Source organism: Oncorhynchus kisutch, linkage group LG1 (genome assembly GCF_002021735.2).
Source record: "Oncorhynchus kisutch isolate 150728-3 linkage group LG1, Okis_V2, whole genome shotgun sequence".
NCBI classification, from domain to species: domain Eukaryota; kingdom Metazoa; phylum Chordata; class Actinopteri; order Salmoniformes; family Salmonidae; genus Oncorhynchus; species Oncorhynchus kisutch.
Genome location: NC_034174.2, coordinates 938,840 through 951,978, shown reverse-complemented (window position 1 = coordinate 951,978; position 13,139 = coordinate 938,840). Strand labels below are relative to the sequence as shown.

General features: G+C 45.2%; 1 protein-coding gene across 3 annotated transcripts in view; it reads right to left on the bottom strand.

Moving 5' to 3' along the window:
* Window positions 1-1,337: 1,337 nt before the first annotated feature.
* The window catches only part of acad9 (acyl-CoA dehydrogenase family, member 9), a 40,328-nt gene continuing 28,526 nt past the window's right edge, over window positions 1,338-13,139 (bottom strand). For all 3 annotated transcript variants that reach the window (XM_031792155.1, XM_031796474.1, XM_031800701.1), the window contains 2 exons: window positions 3,211-3,283; window positions 1,338-1,832 (listed from right to left, as the gene is read on the bottom strand). In XM_031792155.1, the coding sequence (XP_031648015.1) occupies window positions 1,732-1,832; window positions 3,211-3,283 (174 nt within the window). In that variant the 3' untranslated portion in view covers window positions 1,338-1,731. The remainder of the gene's footprint in view (window positions 1,833-3,210; window positions 3,284-13,139) is intronic.

Below are 13,139 nucleotides of genomic sequence, written 5' to 3'. Positions count from 1 at the left end.
TCCTGTACTCCCTGTTCACCCACGACTGCGTGGCCACGCACGCCTCCAACTCAATCATCAAGTTTGCAGACGACACAACAGTGGTAGGCTTGATTACCAAAAACGACGAGACGGCCTACAGGGAGGAGGTGAGGGCCCTCGGAGTGTGGTGTCAGGAAAATAACCTCACACTCAACGTCAACAAAACTAAGGAGATGATTGTGGACTCCAGGAAACGGCAGAGGGAACACCCCCCTATCCACATCGATGGAACAGTAGTGGAGAGGGTAGCAAGTTATAAGTTCCTCGGCATACACATCACAGACAAACTGAATTGGTCCACCCACACAGACAGCATCGTGAAGAAGGCGCAGCAGCGCCTCTTCAACCTCAGGAGGCTGAAGAAATTAGTCTTGTCACCAAAAGCACTCACAAACTTCTACAGATGCACAATCGAGAGCATCCTGGCGGGCTGTATCACCGCCTGGTACGGCAACTGCTCCGCCCACAACCGTAAGGCTCTCCAGAGGGTAGTGAGGTCTGCACAACGCATCACCGGGGGCAAACTACCTGCCCTCCAGGACACCTACACCACCCGATGTCACAGGAAGGCCATAAAGATCATCAAGGACCACAACCACCTGAGCCACTGCCTGTTCACCCCGCTATCATCCAGAAGGCGAGGTCAGTACAGGTATATCAAAGCTGGGACCGAGAGACTGAAAAACAGCTTCTATCTCAAGGCCATCAGACTGTTAAACAGCCACCACTAACATTGAGTGGCTGCTGCCAACACACTAACTCAACTCGTCACTTTAATAATGGGAATTGATGGGAAATGTAAAATATATCACTAGCCACTTTAAACAATGCTACCCAATATAATGTTTACATACCCTACATTATTTATCTCATATGTATACGTATATACTGTACTCTATATCATCTACTGCATCTTTATGTAATACATGTATCACTAGCCACTATAAACTATGCCACTTTGTTTACATACTCATCTCATATGTATATACTGTACTCGATACCATCTACTGTATCTTGCCTATGCCGCTCTGTACCATCACTCATTCATATATCTTTATGTACATATTCTTTATCCCCTTACACTTGTGTGTATAAGACAGTAGTTTTGGAATTGTTAGTTAGATTACTTGTTGGTTATTACTGCATTGTCGGAACTAGAAGCACAAGCATTTCGCTACACTCGCATTAACATCTGCTAACCATGTGTATGTGACAAATAAAATTGGATTTGATTCGATTCGACTTATTGTTCAGGGAACAGAGTACCATTTCGGACCAACATCCGACTGAAACCACACTATGAATACAAGAAGCACTTTGGATGAAAGAAATCAACACTTTAATAGAATAAATGGCCAGTAACCTACAACCACTGTTCACTTCAACCAAAGTACCATCAGTAAAACAAGGTCATTATATTCAATCGTAGTTATAAATGATATACAGAATTAAATGAACATCATATCAAGAGTTGCTTCAGAACTGAGGAGTTAGTTATTGCTAGTTAACAATACAAAAGTAGAGGCATGTAGCCATGGATGGAAATTTAGGGTCACAGGACCCCGAGGTCAGTCTCTAGTGGCCCCCTAATGCCTTTACAGTGCCCCACTTTTAGGTTGCTACATATGGCTCTGGCCCAAAGTAGTGCACTGCATAGGGAATAGGACACCATGTTTCCTCCAGTCAGAGTTCTGTTATTCTGTTCAGGTTCTAGAAGGTTCTGTCCAGAGGGTGGGAACAGACATAGGTTCTCTTCTCCAGAACCTCCCTGGCGATCTTCTTAATGTTCTCATCTTGGTTCTCAGGTGAGTCTGAAACAAAATAACATTCATTAGCCTACACACAAACTACCTTAATTACACACACACACTAGCCTACAACTATTGATCTGATAAAACAATATACAGATGTTTTTTCTCTGAGGACGTTGTGTAGACGATTTTCTTTCTGACAGACGTTGTGTAACCGATTCTCTCTCTCTCTCTGAGGACGTTGTGTAACCGATTCTCTCTCTCTGAGGACGTTGTGTAACCGATTCTCTCTCTCTCTCTCTGAGGACGTTGTGTAACCGATTCTCTCTCTCTCTCTCTGAGGATGTTGTGTAACCGATTCTCTGTCTCTCTCTGAGGACGTTGTGTAACCGATTCACTCTCTCTCTCTCTCTGAGGACGTTGTGTAACAGATTCTCTCTCTCTCTCTCCGAGGACGTTGTGTAACAGATTCTCTCTCTCTCTCTCCGAGGACGTTGTGTAACCGATTCTCTCTCTCTCTCTGAGGACGTTGTGTAACCGATTCACTCTCTGAGGACGTTGTGTAACCGATTCTCTCTCTCTCTCTGAGGACGTTGTGTAACCGTTTCTCTCTCTCTCTGAGGACGTTGTGTAACCGTTTCTCTCTCTCTCTGAGGACCTTGTGTAACCGATTCTCTCTCTCTGAGGACCTTGTGTAACCGATTCTCTTTCTGAGGACGTTGTGTAACCGATTCTCTCTCTGAGGACGTTGTGTAACCGATTCTCTCTCTGAGGACCTTGTGTAACCGATTCTCTCTCTGAGGACGTTGTGTAACCGATTCTCTCTCTGAGGACCTTGTGTAACCGATTCTCTCTCTCTGAGGACGTTGTGTAACCGATTCTCTTTCTGAGGACGTTGTGTAACCGATTCTCTTTCTGAGGACGTTGTGTAACCGATTCTCTCTCTGAGGACGTTGTGTAACAGATTCTCTCTCTCTGAGGACGTTGTGTAACCGATTCTCTCTCTGAGGACGTTGTGTAACCGATTCTCTCTCTGAGGACGTTGTGTAACCGATTCTCTCTCTGAGGACGTTGTGTCACCGATTCTCTCTCTGAGGACGTTGTGTAATTGAAACAAAACATATATGAGAGTTCACAAATTATAATAGCTGCGACAATTATATGTTAATATATGGATCACACGTGATGCTGTGACTGGCTGGCTGTGTATTGAGGTCACCGAGCCGACAAGGAAAAAAAAAACTTCCAATGAGCCCTTGAGCAAGGCACTTAACCCTAATGGCTCCAGGGTCACTGTTGGAGGTGTCAGGGATAGTTGGGATAATGCAAAAATACACGAGTACATGTGTGAACTAGGATAAATGTAAGCACCCCACAATGACCTCATCAAAAGTAGTGCACTATAAAGGGAATAGGGTGCCGACTCTGTCCTACTCACTCCTCTGTAGCTGAGTTAGCCAGTAGTTGTTCTTGAAGAAGGCGTCGGTGCAGAACGTGTTAGCCAGCAGCACCTAGAACAATAGAAGCTCTCACATAGTTCATCAGAATATGAGGAAGGCAAACAATTAAACAACCAAAACTAAATGGAAGAAATCATACTACGCTGTTGATTAGTGTAGCAACCAATAAGCTTCAAGACATATGAATAATAAAACACAAAATATTACCATGTTGTTAGATCCTACTGCATGTTTTATTCTATTTTATTTACCCTTTATTTAACTAGGCAAGTCAGTTAAGAACAAATTCTTATTTTCAATGACGCCCTACCCCCACGCTGGGCCAATTGTTCGCCACCATATGGGACTCCCAAACACGGCCGGATGCGATTCAGCCTTACTGATACAGTATACTTCCTGATACAGCGGTAATATTGATACTGTATACATACTGATACAGCGGTAATATTGATACTGTATACATACTGATACAGTATACTTCCCGATACAGCGGTAATATTGATACTGTATACATACTGATACTGTATACTTCCTGATACAGCGGTAATATTGATACTGTATACATACCGATACAGCGGTAATATTGATACTGTATACATACTGATACTGTATACTTCCTGATACAGCGGTAATACTGATACTGTGTACATACTGATACGGCGGTAATACTGATATTGTATACATACTGATACTGTATAATTCCTGATACAGCGGTAATATTGATACTGTATACATACTGATACTGTATAATTCCCGATACAACAGTAATACTGATACTGTATACATCCTGATACAGCGGTAATATTGATACTGTATACATACTGATACAGTATACTTCCTGATACAGCGGTAATATTGATACTGTATACATAATGATACTGTATACTTCCTGATACAGCGGTAATATTGATACTGTATACATAATGATACAGTATACTTCCTGATACAGCGGTAATATTGATACTGTATAAATAATGATACTGTATACTTCCTGATACAGCGGTAATATTGATACTGTATACATACTGATACTGTTTACTTCCTGATACAGCTGTAATATTGATACTGTATACATAATGATACTGTATACTTCCTGATACAGCGGTAATATTGATACTGTATACATACTGATACTGTTTACTTCCTGATACAGCTGTAATATTGATACTGTATACATAATGATACTGTATACTTCCTGATACAGCGGTAATATCGATACTGCAGACATACTGATACTGTATACAGCGGTAATATTGATACTGTATACATACTGATACAGTATACTTCCTGATACAGCGGTAATATTGATACTGTATACATACTGATACAGCGGTAATATTGATACTGTATACATACTGATACTGTATACTGTATACTTCCTGATACAGCGGCAGCGTAGCCTAGTGGTTAGAGCGTTGGACTAGTAACCGGAAGGTTGCGAGTTCAAACCCCCGAGCTGACAAGGTACAAATCTGTCGTTCTGCCCCTGAACAGGCAGTTAACCCACTGTTCCCAGGCCGTCATTGAAAATAAGAATATGTTCTTAACTGACTTGCCTGGTTAAATAAAGGTTAAAAAAATAAAATAAAAATAAAAAATATTGATACTGTATACATACTGATACAGTGGTAATATTGATACTGTATACATACTGATACTGTATACTTTCTGATACTGTGGCAATACTGATACTGTATACATACTGATAGTGTATACTTCCTGATACAGTGGTAATATCGATACTGCAGACATACTGATACTGTTTACTTCCTGATAGTGGTAATATTGATACTGTATACATCCTGATACAGAGGTAATATTGATACTGTATACATACTGAGTGTATACTTCCTGATACAGTGGTAATATTGATACGGTATACATACTGATACTGTATACTTCCTGATACAGCGGTAATATCGATACTGCAGACATACTGATACTGTATACAGCGGTAATATTGGTACTGTATACATACTGATCCTGTACACTTCCTGATACAGCGGTAATATCGATACTGCATACATACTGATACTGTATACTTCCTGATGCAGTGGTAATATTGATACTGTATACATACTGATACTGTATACTTCCTGATACAGTGGTAATATGGATACTGTATACATACTGTTCAAAATGGCGCTGGAAGAAATGGCAGCAGTTTTACGGGCGCCCAACCAATTGTGCTATAATCATTTTTTCCCCGCGTTATTTGTAACTTATTTTGTACATAATGTTTCTGCAACCGCATAATGTTTCTGCAACTTATGACAGAAAAGAGCTTCTGGATATCAGGACAGCGATCACTCACCTCGGATTAGACAGACTTTTTCTACAACAACGACGATGCACAAGACATTCTCCAAACACCCCACAGGACCCACATCCCCGTTATTTGCAAGAGGAAGCGACGCAGGTACAGAGGACAAAGAGCCGGATGCCTGGTCAGGACCCGGAGAAGGCGAGTGGGAAAGCTGCCTTTACCATCAATATTACTCGCCAACGTGTAATCATCGGACAATAAATTAGATGAGGTTCGATCCCGGATATCCTACCAACGGGACATCAAAAACGAATATCCTATGTTTCACGGAATCGTGGCTGCATGACGACATGGATATTCAGCTAACGGGATATACGCTGCACCGGCAGGATAGAACAGCACACTCCGTAAGACGAGGGGGGGGCGGTCTATGTATATTTGTAAACAACAGCTGGTGCACGAAATCTAAGGAATTCTCTAGATTTTGCTCACCTGAAGAAGTATATTGTGATAAATTGCAGGCCACACTACTTGCCTAGCGAGTTCTCAGCTTTTCGTGGCTGTTTATTTAGTACCACAGACAGATGCTGGCACGAAGACCGCACTCTGTCAGCTGTATAAGGAAATAAGCAAACAGGAAACCACTCACCCAGAGGCGGCGCTCCTAGAGGCCGGAGACTTTAATGCAGGGAAACCTAAATCAGTTCTACCAAATTTCTATCAACATGCTAAATGTGCAACCAGAGGGAAAACAATTGTAGATCACCCGTACTCCACACACAGAGACGTGTACAAAGCTCTCCCTCGCCTTCCATTTGGTAAATCCGACCGCAACTCTATCCTCCTGATTCCAGTGACCTGGTCTATAAAAAAAGTGGTCATATGAAGCAGATGCTAAGCTACAGGACTGTTTTGCTCTGACAGACTGGAACATGTTCTGGGATTCTTCCAATGGCATTGAGGAGTACACCACATCAGTCAATAGGTGCATTGAGGACGACATCCCCACAGTGACTGTACGTACATACCCCAACCAGAAGCCATGGATTACAGGCAACATTCGCACTGAGCTAAAGGGTAGAGCTGCCGTTTTCAAGGTGCGGGACTCTAACCCGGACGCTTACAAGAAATCCTGCTTTGCCCTGCGACGAACCATCAAATAGGCAAAGCGTCAACACAGGGCTAAGATTGAATCATACTACACCGGCTCCGACGCTCACTTCTATGCTTGCTTCGAGGCAAGCAAGACTGAAGAATGCATGAGAGCATCAGCTGTTCCAGGTGACTGTGATCACGCTCTCCGTAGCCGACGTGAGTATGACCTTTAAACAGGTCAACATACACAAGGTTGCGGGGCCAGACGGATTACCAGGACGTGTGCTCCGGGCATGTGCTGACCAACTGGCAGGTGTCTTCACTGACATTTTCAACATGTCCCTGGTTGAGTCTGTAATACCAACATATTTCAAGCAGACCACCATAGTCCCTGTGCCCAAGAACACAAAGGCAACCTGCCTAAATGACTACAGACCCGTAACGTTCACGTCCGTAGCCATGAAGTGCTTTGAAAGGTTGGCAATGGTGCACATCAACACCATTATCCCAGAAACCCTAGACCCACTCCAATTTGCAATCCGCCCAAACAGATCCACAGATGATGCAAACTCTATTGCACTCCACACTGCCCTTTCCCAACTGGACAAAAGGAACACCTATGTGAGAATGCTATTCATTGACTACAGCTCAGCATTCAACACCATAGTACCCTTAAAGCTCATCACTAAGCTAAGGAACCTGGGACTAAACACCTCCCTCTGCAACTGGATCCTGGACTTTCTGACGGGCCACCCCCCAGGTGGTGAGGGTAGGTAGCAACACATCTGGCATGCTGATCCTCAACACTGGAGCTCCCCAGGGGTGCGTGCTCAGTTCCCTCCTGTACTCCCTGTTCACCCACGACTGCATGGCCAGGCACGACTCCAACACCATCATTAAGTTTGCAGACGACACAACAGTGGTAGGCCTGATCACAGTCAACGACGAGACAGCCTATTAGGAGGAGGTCAGAGACCTAGCCGTGTGGTGCCAGAATAACAACCTATATCTCAACATAGCCAAGACTAAGGAGATGATTGTGGACTCCCGAGCACGCCCCCATTCTCATCGACGGGGCTGTAATGGAGCAGGTTGAGCGCTTCAAGGTCCTTGGTGTCCACATCAACAACAAACTAGAATGGTCCAAGCACACCAAGACAGTCGTGAAGAGGGCACGACAAAGCCTATTCCCCCTCAGGAAACTAAAAAGATTTGGCATGGGTCCTGAGATCCTCAAAAGGTTCTACAGCTGCAACATCGAGAGCATCCTGACTGGTTGCATCACTGTCTGGTACGGCAATTTCTCGGCCTCTGACCGCAAGCCACTACAGAGGGTAGTGCATACGGCCCAGTACATCACTGGGGCTAAGCTGCCTGCCATCCAGGACCTCTACACCAGGCGGTGTCAGAGGAAGACCATAAAAATTGTAAAAGACCGCAGCTACCCCAGTCATAGGCTATTCTCTCTACTACCGCATGGCAAGCGGTACCGGAGCGCCAAGTCTAGGACAAAAAGGCTTCTCAACAGTTTTTACCCCCAAGCCATAAGACTCCTGAACAGGTAATCAAATGGCTACCTGGACTATTTGCATTGTGTGCCCCCCCCAACCCCTCTTTGACGCTGCTGCTACTCTCTGCTTATGATATATGCATAGTCACTTTAACTATACATTCAAGTACATATGTACATTCTACCTCAATTGGGCAGACGAACCAGTGCTCCCGCACATTGGCTAACCGGGCTATCTGCATTGTGTCCCACCACCCACCACCCCCTCTTTTACGCTACTGCTACTCTCTGTTCATCATATATGCATAGTCACTTTAACCATATCTACATGTACATAGTACCTCAATCAGCCTGACTAACCGGTGCCTGTATATAGCCTCTCTACTGTTATAGCCTCGCTACTGTATATAGCCTCAATACAGTTCTAGGTTCTCTACTGTATATAGCCTCGCTAACGTATATAGCCTCGCTACTGTATATAGCCTCGCTACTGTATATAGCCTCGCTACTGTATATAGCCTCGCTACGGTTATAGCCTCTACTGTATATAGCCTCTACTGTATATAGCCTCTACTGTATATAGCCTCTACTGTCCACTGGCTCCAGGTCATCTATATGTCTTTGCTAGGTAAAGCTCCGCCTTATCCCAGCTCACTGGTAACGATAACACCCACCCGTAGCACGCGCTCCAGCAGGTATATCTCACTGGTCATCCCCAAAGCCAACATCTCTCTGGCCACCTTTCTTTCCAGTTCTCTGCTGCCAGTGACTGGAACAAATTGCAAAAATCACTGAAGCTGGAGACTTTTTTCCCCTCACTAACTTTCAACATCAGCTATCTGAGCAGCTTACCGATTGCTGCAGCTGTACACAGCCCATCTGTAAATAAATCTTGTCGATTTTAATTCAATTATACCTTCCGGTAACCTGCCTCACCCAATGTGATACGGAATCGCTATTATTTTTAATTTTTAGAACACATTCAAGAACCTCCAGAAGCTAACCAGCTAACTAGCTACAAGCTATTTAGTCATTGTTAGCCACTGCTAGCGGCTTTTACCTTCTGCACAGCCAGCCATTTTTTAAAACCTGGATAATACTCGCCAGTCTAGCTTCCCTGCCCCATCCACCGCTGCCCCCTGGACACTGATCACTTGGCTACATAGCTGATGTATACTGGACTGTCCATTAATCACGGTACTCCATTCTGCTTGTTTATGTTTTATCTGTCGGCCCCAGCCACTCTCAGGCTCTGTGTGTAGTTAATCCGACCCTCCCTGCCTAGTCAACGCCATTTTACCTGCTGTTGTTGTGCTAGCTGATTAGCTGTTGTTGTCTCACCTACTGTTTTAGCTACTGTTTTAGCTAGCTCTCCCAATTCAACACCTGTGATTACTGTATGCCTCGCTGTATGTCTCTCTCAAATGTCAATATGCCTTGTATACTGTTGTTCAGGTTAGTTATCATTGTTTTAGTTTACAATGGAGTCCCTAGTTCCACTCTTCATACCCCTGATACCTCCTTTGTCCCACCTCACACACATGCGGTGACCCCACCCATTACAACCAGCATGTCCAGAGATACAACCTCTCTTACCATCACCCAGTGCCTGGGCTTACCTCCGCTGTACCCGCACCCCACCATACCCCTGTCTGCGCATTATGCCCTGAATATATTCTACCATGCCCAGGAATCTGCTCCTCTTATTCTCTGTCCCCAACGCTCTAGGCGACCAGTTTTGATGGCCTTTAGCCGCACCCTCATACTACTCCTCCTCTGTTCCGTGGATGATGTGGAGGTAAACCCAGGCCCTGCATGTCCCCAGGCACCCTCATTTGTTGACTTCTGTGATCGAAAAAGCCTTGGTTTCATGCATGTCAACATCAGAAGCCTCCTCCCTAAGTTTGTTTTACTCACTGCTTTAGCACACTCTGCTAACCCTGATGTCCTTGCCGTGTCTGAATCCTGGCTCAGGAAGGCCACCAAAAATTCAGAGATTTCCATACCCAACTATAACATTTTCCGTCAAGATAGAACTGCCAAAGGGGGAGGAGTTGCAGTCTACTGCAGAGATAGCCTGCAAAGTAATGTCATACTTTCCAGGTCCATACCCAAACAGTTCGAACAACTAATTTAGAAAATTACTCTCTCCAGAAATAAGTCTCTCACTGTTGCCGCCTGCTACCGACCCCCCTCAGCTCCCAGCTGTGCCCTGGACACCATTTGTGAATTGATCGCCCCCCCATCTAGCTTCAGAGTTTGTTCTGTTAGGTGACCTAAACTGGGATATGCTTAACACCCCGGCAGTCCTACAATCTAAGCTAGATGCCCTCAATCTCACACAAATCATCAAGGAACCCATCAGGTACAACCCTAAATCTGTAAACAAGGGCACCCTCATAGACATCATCCTGACCAACTGGCCCTCCAAATACACCTCCGCTGTCTTCAATCAGGATCTCAGCGATCACTGCCTCATTGCCTGTATCCGCTACGGAGCCGCAGTCAAACGACCACCCCTCATCACTGTCAAACGCTCCCTAAAACACTTCTGTGAGCAGGCCTTTCTAATCGACCTGGCCCGGGTATCCTGGAAGGACATTGACCTCCTCCCGTCATTTGAGGATGCCTGGTCATTCTTTAAAAAGTAACTTCCTCACCATTTTTGATAAGCATGCTCCGTTCAAAAAAATGCAGAACTAAGAACAGATATAGCCCTTGGTTCACTCCAGACCTGACTGCCCTCGACCAGCACAAAAACATCCTGTGGCGGACTGCAATAGCATCGAATAGTCCCCGCGATATGCAACTGTTCAGGGAAGTCAGGAACCAATACATGCAGTCAGTCAGGAAAGCTAAGGCCAGCTTCTTCAGGCAGAAATTTGCATCCTGTAGCTCCAACTCCAAAAAGTTCTGGGACACTGTGAAGTCCATGGAGAACAAGAGCACCTCCTCCCAGCTGCTCACTGCACTGAGGCTAGGTAACACGGTCACCACCGATAAATCCATGATTATCGAAAACTTCAACAAGCATTTCTCAATGGCTGGCCATGCCTTCCGCCTGGCTACTCCAACCTCGGCCAACAGCTCCGCCCCCCCCCGCAGCTACTCGCCCAAGCCTCTCCAGGTTCTCCTTTACCCAAATCCAGATAGCAGATGTTCTGAAAGAGCTGCAAAACCTGGACCCGTACAAATCAGCTGGGCTTGACAATCTGGACCCTCTATTTCTGAAACTATCCGCCGCCATTGTCGCAACCCCTATTACCAGCCTGTTCAACCTCTCTTTCATATCGTCTGAGATCCCCAAGGATTGGAAAGCTGCCGCAGTCATCCCCCTCTTCAAAGGGGGAGACACCCTGGACCCAAACTGTTACAGACCTAAATCCATCCTGCCCTGCCTATCTAAGATCTTCGAAAGCCAAGTCAACAAACAGGTCACTGACCATCTCGAATCCCACCGTACCTTCTCCGCTGTGCAATCTGGTTTCCGAGCCGGTCACGGGTGCACCTCAGCCACGCTCAAGGTACTAAACGATATCATAACCGCCATCGATAAAAGACAGTACTGTGCAGCCGTCTTCATCGACCTTGCCAAGGCTTTCGACTCTGTCAATCACCATATTCTTATCGGCAGATTCAGTAGCCTCGGTTTTTCGGATGACTGCCTTGCCAGACAGAGTTCAGTGTGTCAAATCGGAGGGCATGCTGTCCGGTCCTCTGGCAGTCTCTATGGGGGTGCCACAGGGTTCAATCCTCGGGCCGACTCTTTTCTCTGTATATATCAATGATGTTCCTCTTGCTGCGGGCGATTCCCTGATCCACCTCTACGCAGACGACACCATTCTATATACTTCCGGCCCGTCCTTGGACACTGTGCTATCTAACCTGCAAACGAGCTTCAATGCCATACAACACTCCTTCCGTGGTCTCCAACTGCTCTTAAAACGCTAGTAAAACCAAATGCATGCTTTTCAACCGTTCGCTGCCTGCACCCGCACGCCTGACTAGCATCACCACCCTGGATGGTTCCGACCTTGAATATGTGGACATCTATAAGTACCTAGGTGTCTGGCTAGACTGTAAACTATCCTTCCAGACTCATATCAAACATCTCCAATCGAAAATCAAATCTAGAGTCGGCTTTCTATGCCTCCTTCACTCACGCCACCAAACTTACCCTAGTAAAACTGACTATCCTATCGATCCTCGACTTTGGCGATGTCATCCAGCAAACTGGATGCAGTTTATCACAGTGCCATCCGTTTTGTCACTAAAGCACCTTATACCACCCACCACTGGGACCTGTATGCTCTAGTCGGCTGGCCCTCGCTACATATTCGTCGCCAGACCCACTGGCTCCAGGTCATCTACAAGTACATGCTAGGTAAAGCTCCGCCTTATCTCAGTTCACTGGTCACGATGGCAACACCCATCCAGCAGGTGTATCTCACTGATCATCCCTAAAGCCAACACCTCATTTGGCCGCCTTTCGTTCCAGTTCTCTGCTGCCTGTGACTGGAACGAATTGCAAAAATCGCTGAAGTTGGAGACTTTTATCTCCCTCACCAACTTCAAACATCTGCTATCTGAGCAGCTAACCAATCGCTGCAGCTGTACATAGTCTATCGGTAAATAGCCCACCCATTTTTACCTACCTCATCCCCATACTGTTTTTATTTATTTACTTTTCTGCTCTTTTGCACACCAATATCTCTACCTGTACATGACCATCTGATCATTTATCACTCCAGTGTTAATCTGCAAAATTGTAATTATTCGCCTACCTCCTCATGCCTTTTGCACACAATGTATATAGACTCCCCCTTTTTTTCTCTACTGTGTTATTGACTTGTTAATTGTTTACTCCATGTGTAACTCTGTGTTGTCTGTTCACACTGCTATGCTTTATCTTGGCCAGGTCGCAGTTGCAAATGAGAACTTGTTCTCAACTAGCCTACCTGGTTAAATAAAGGTGAAATAAAAAAATAAATTTAAAAAATGGCCGTAGTTCCTGAGCCCTATAGAGATAGTGTATA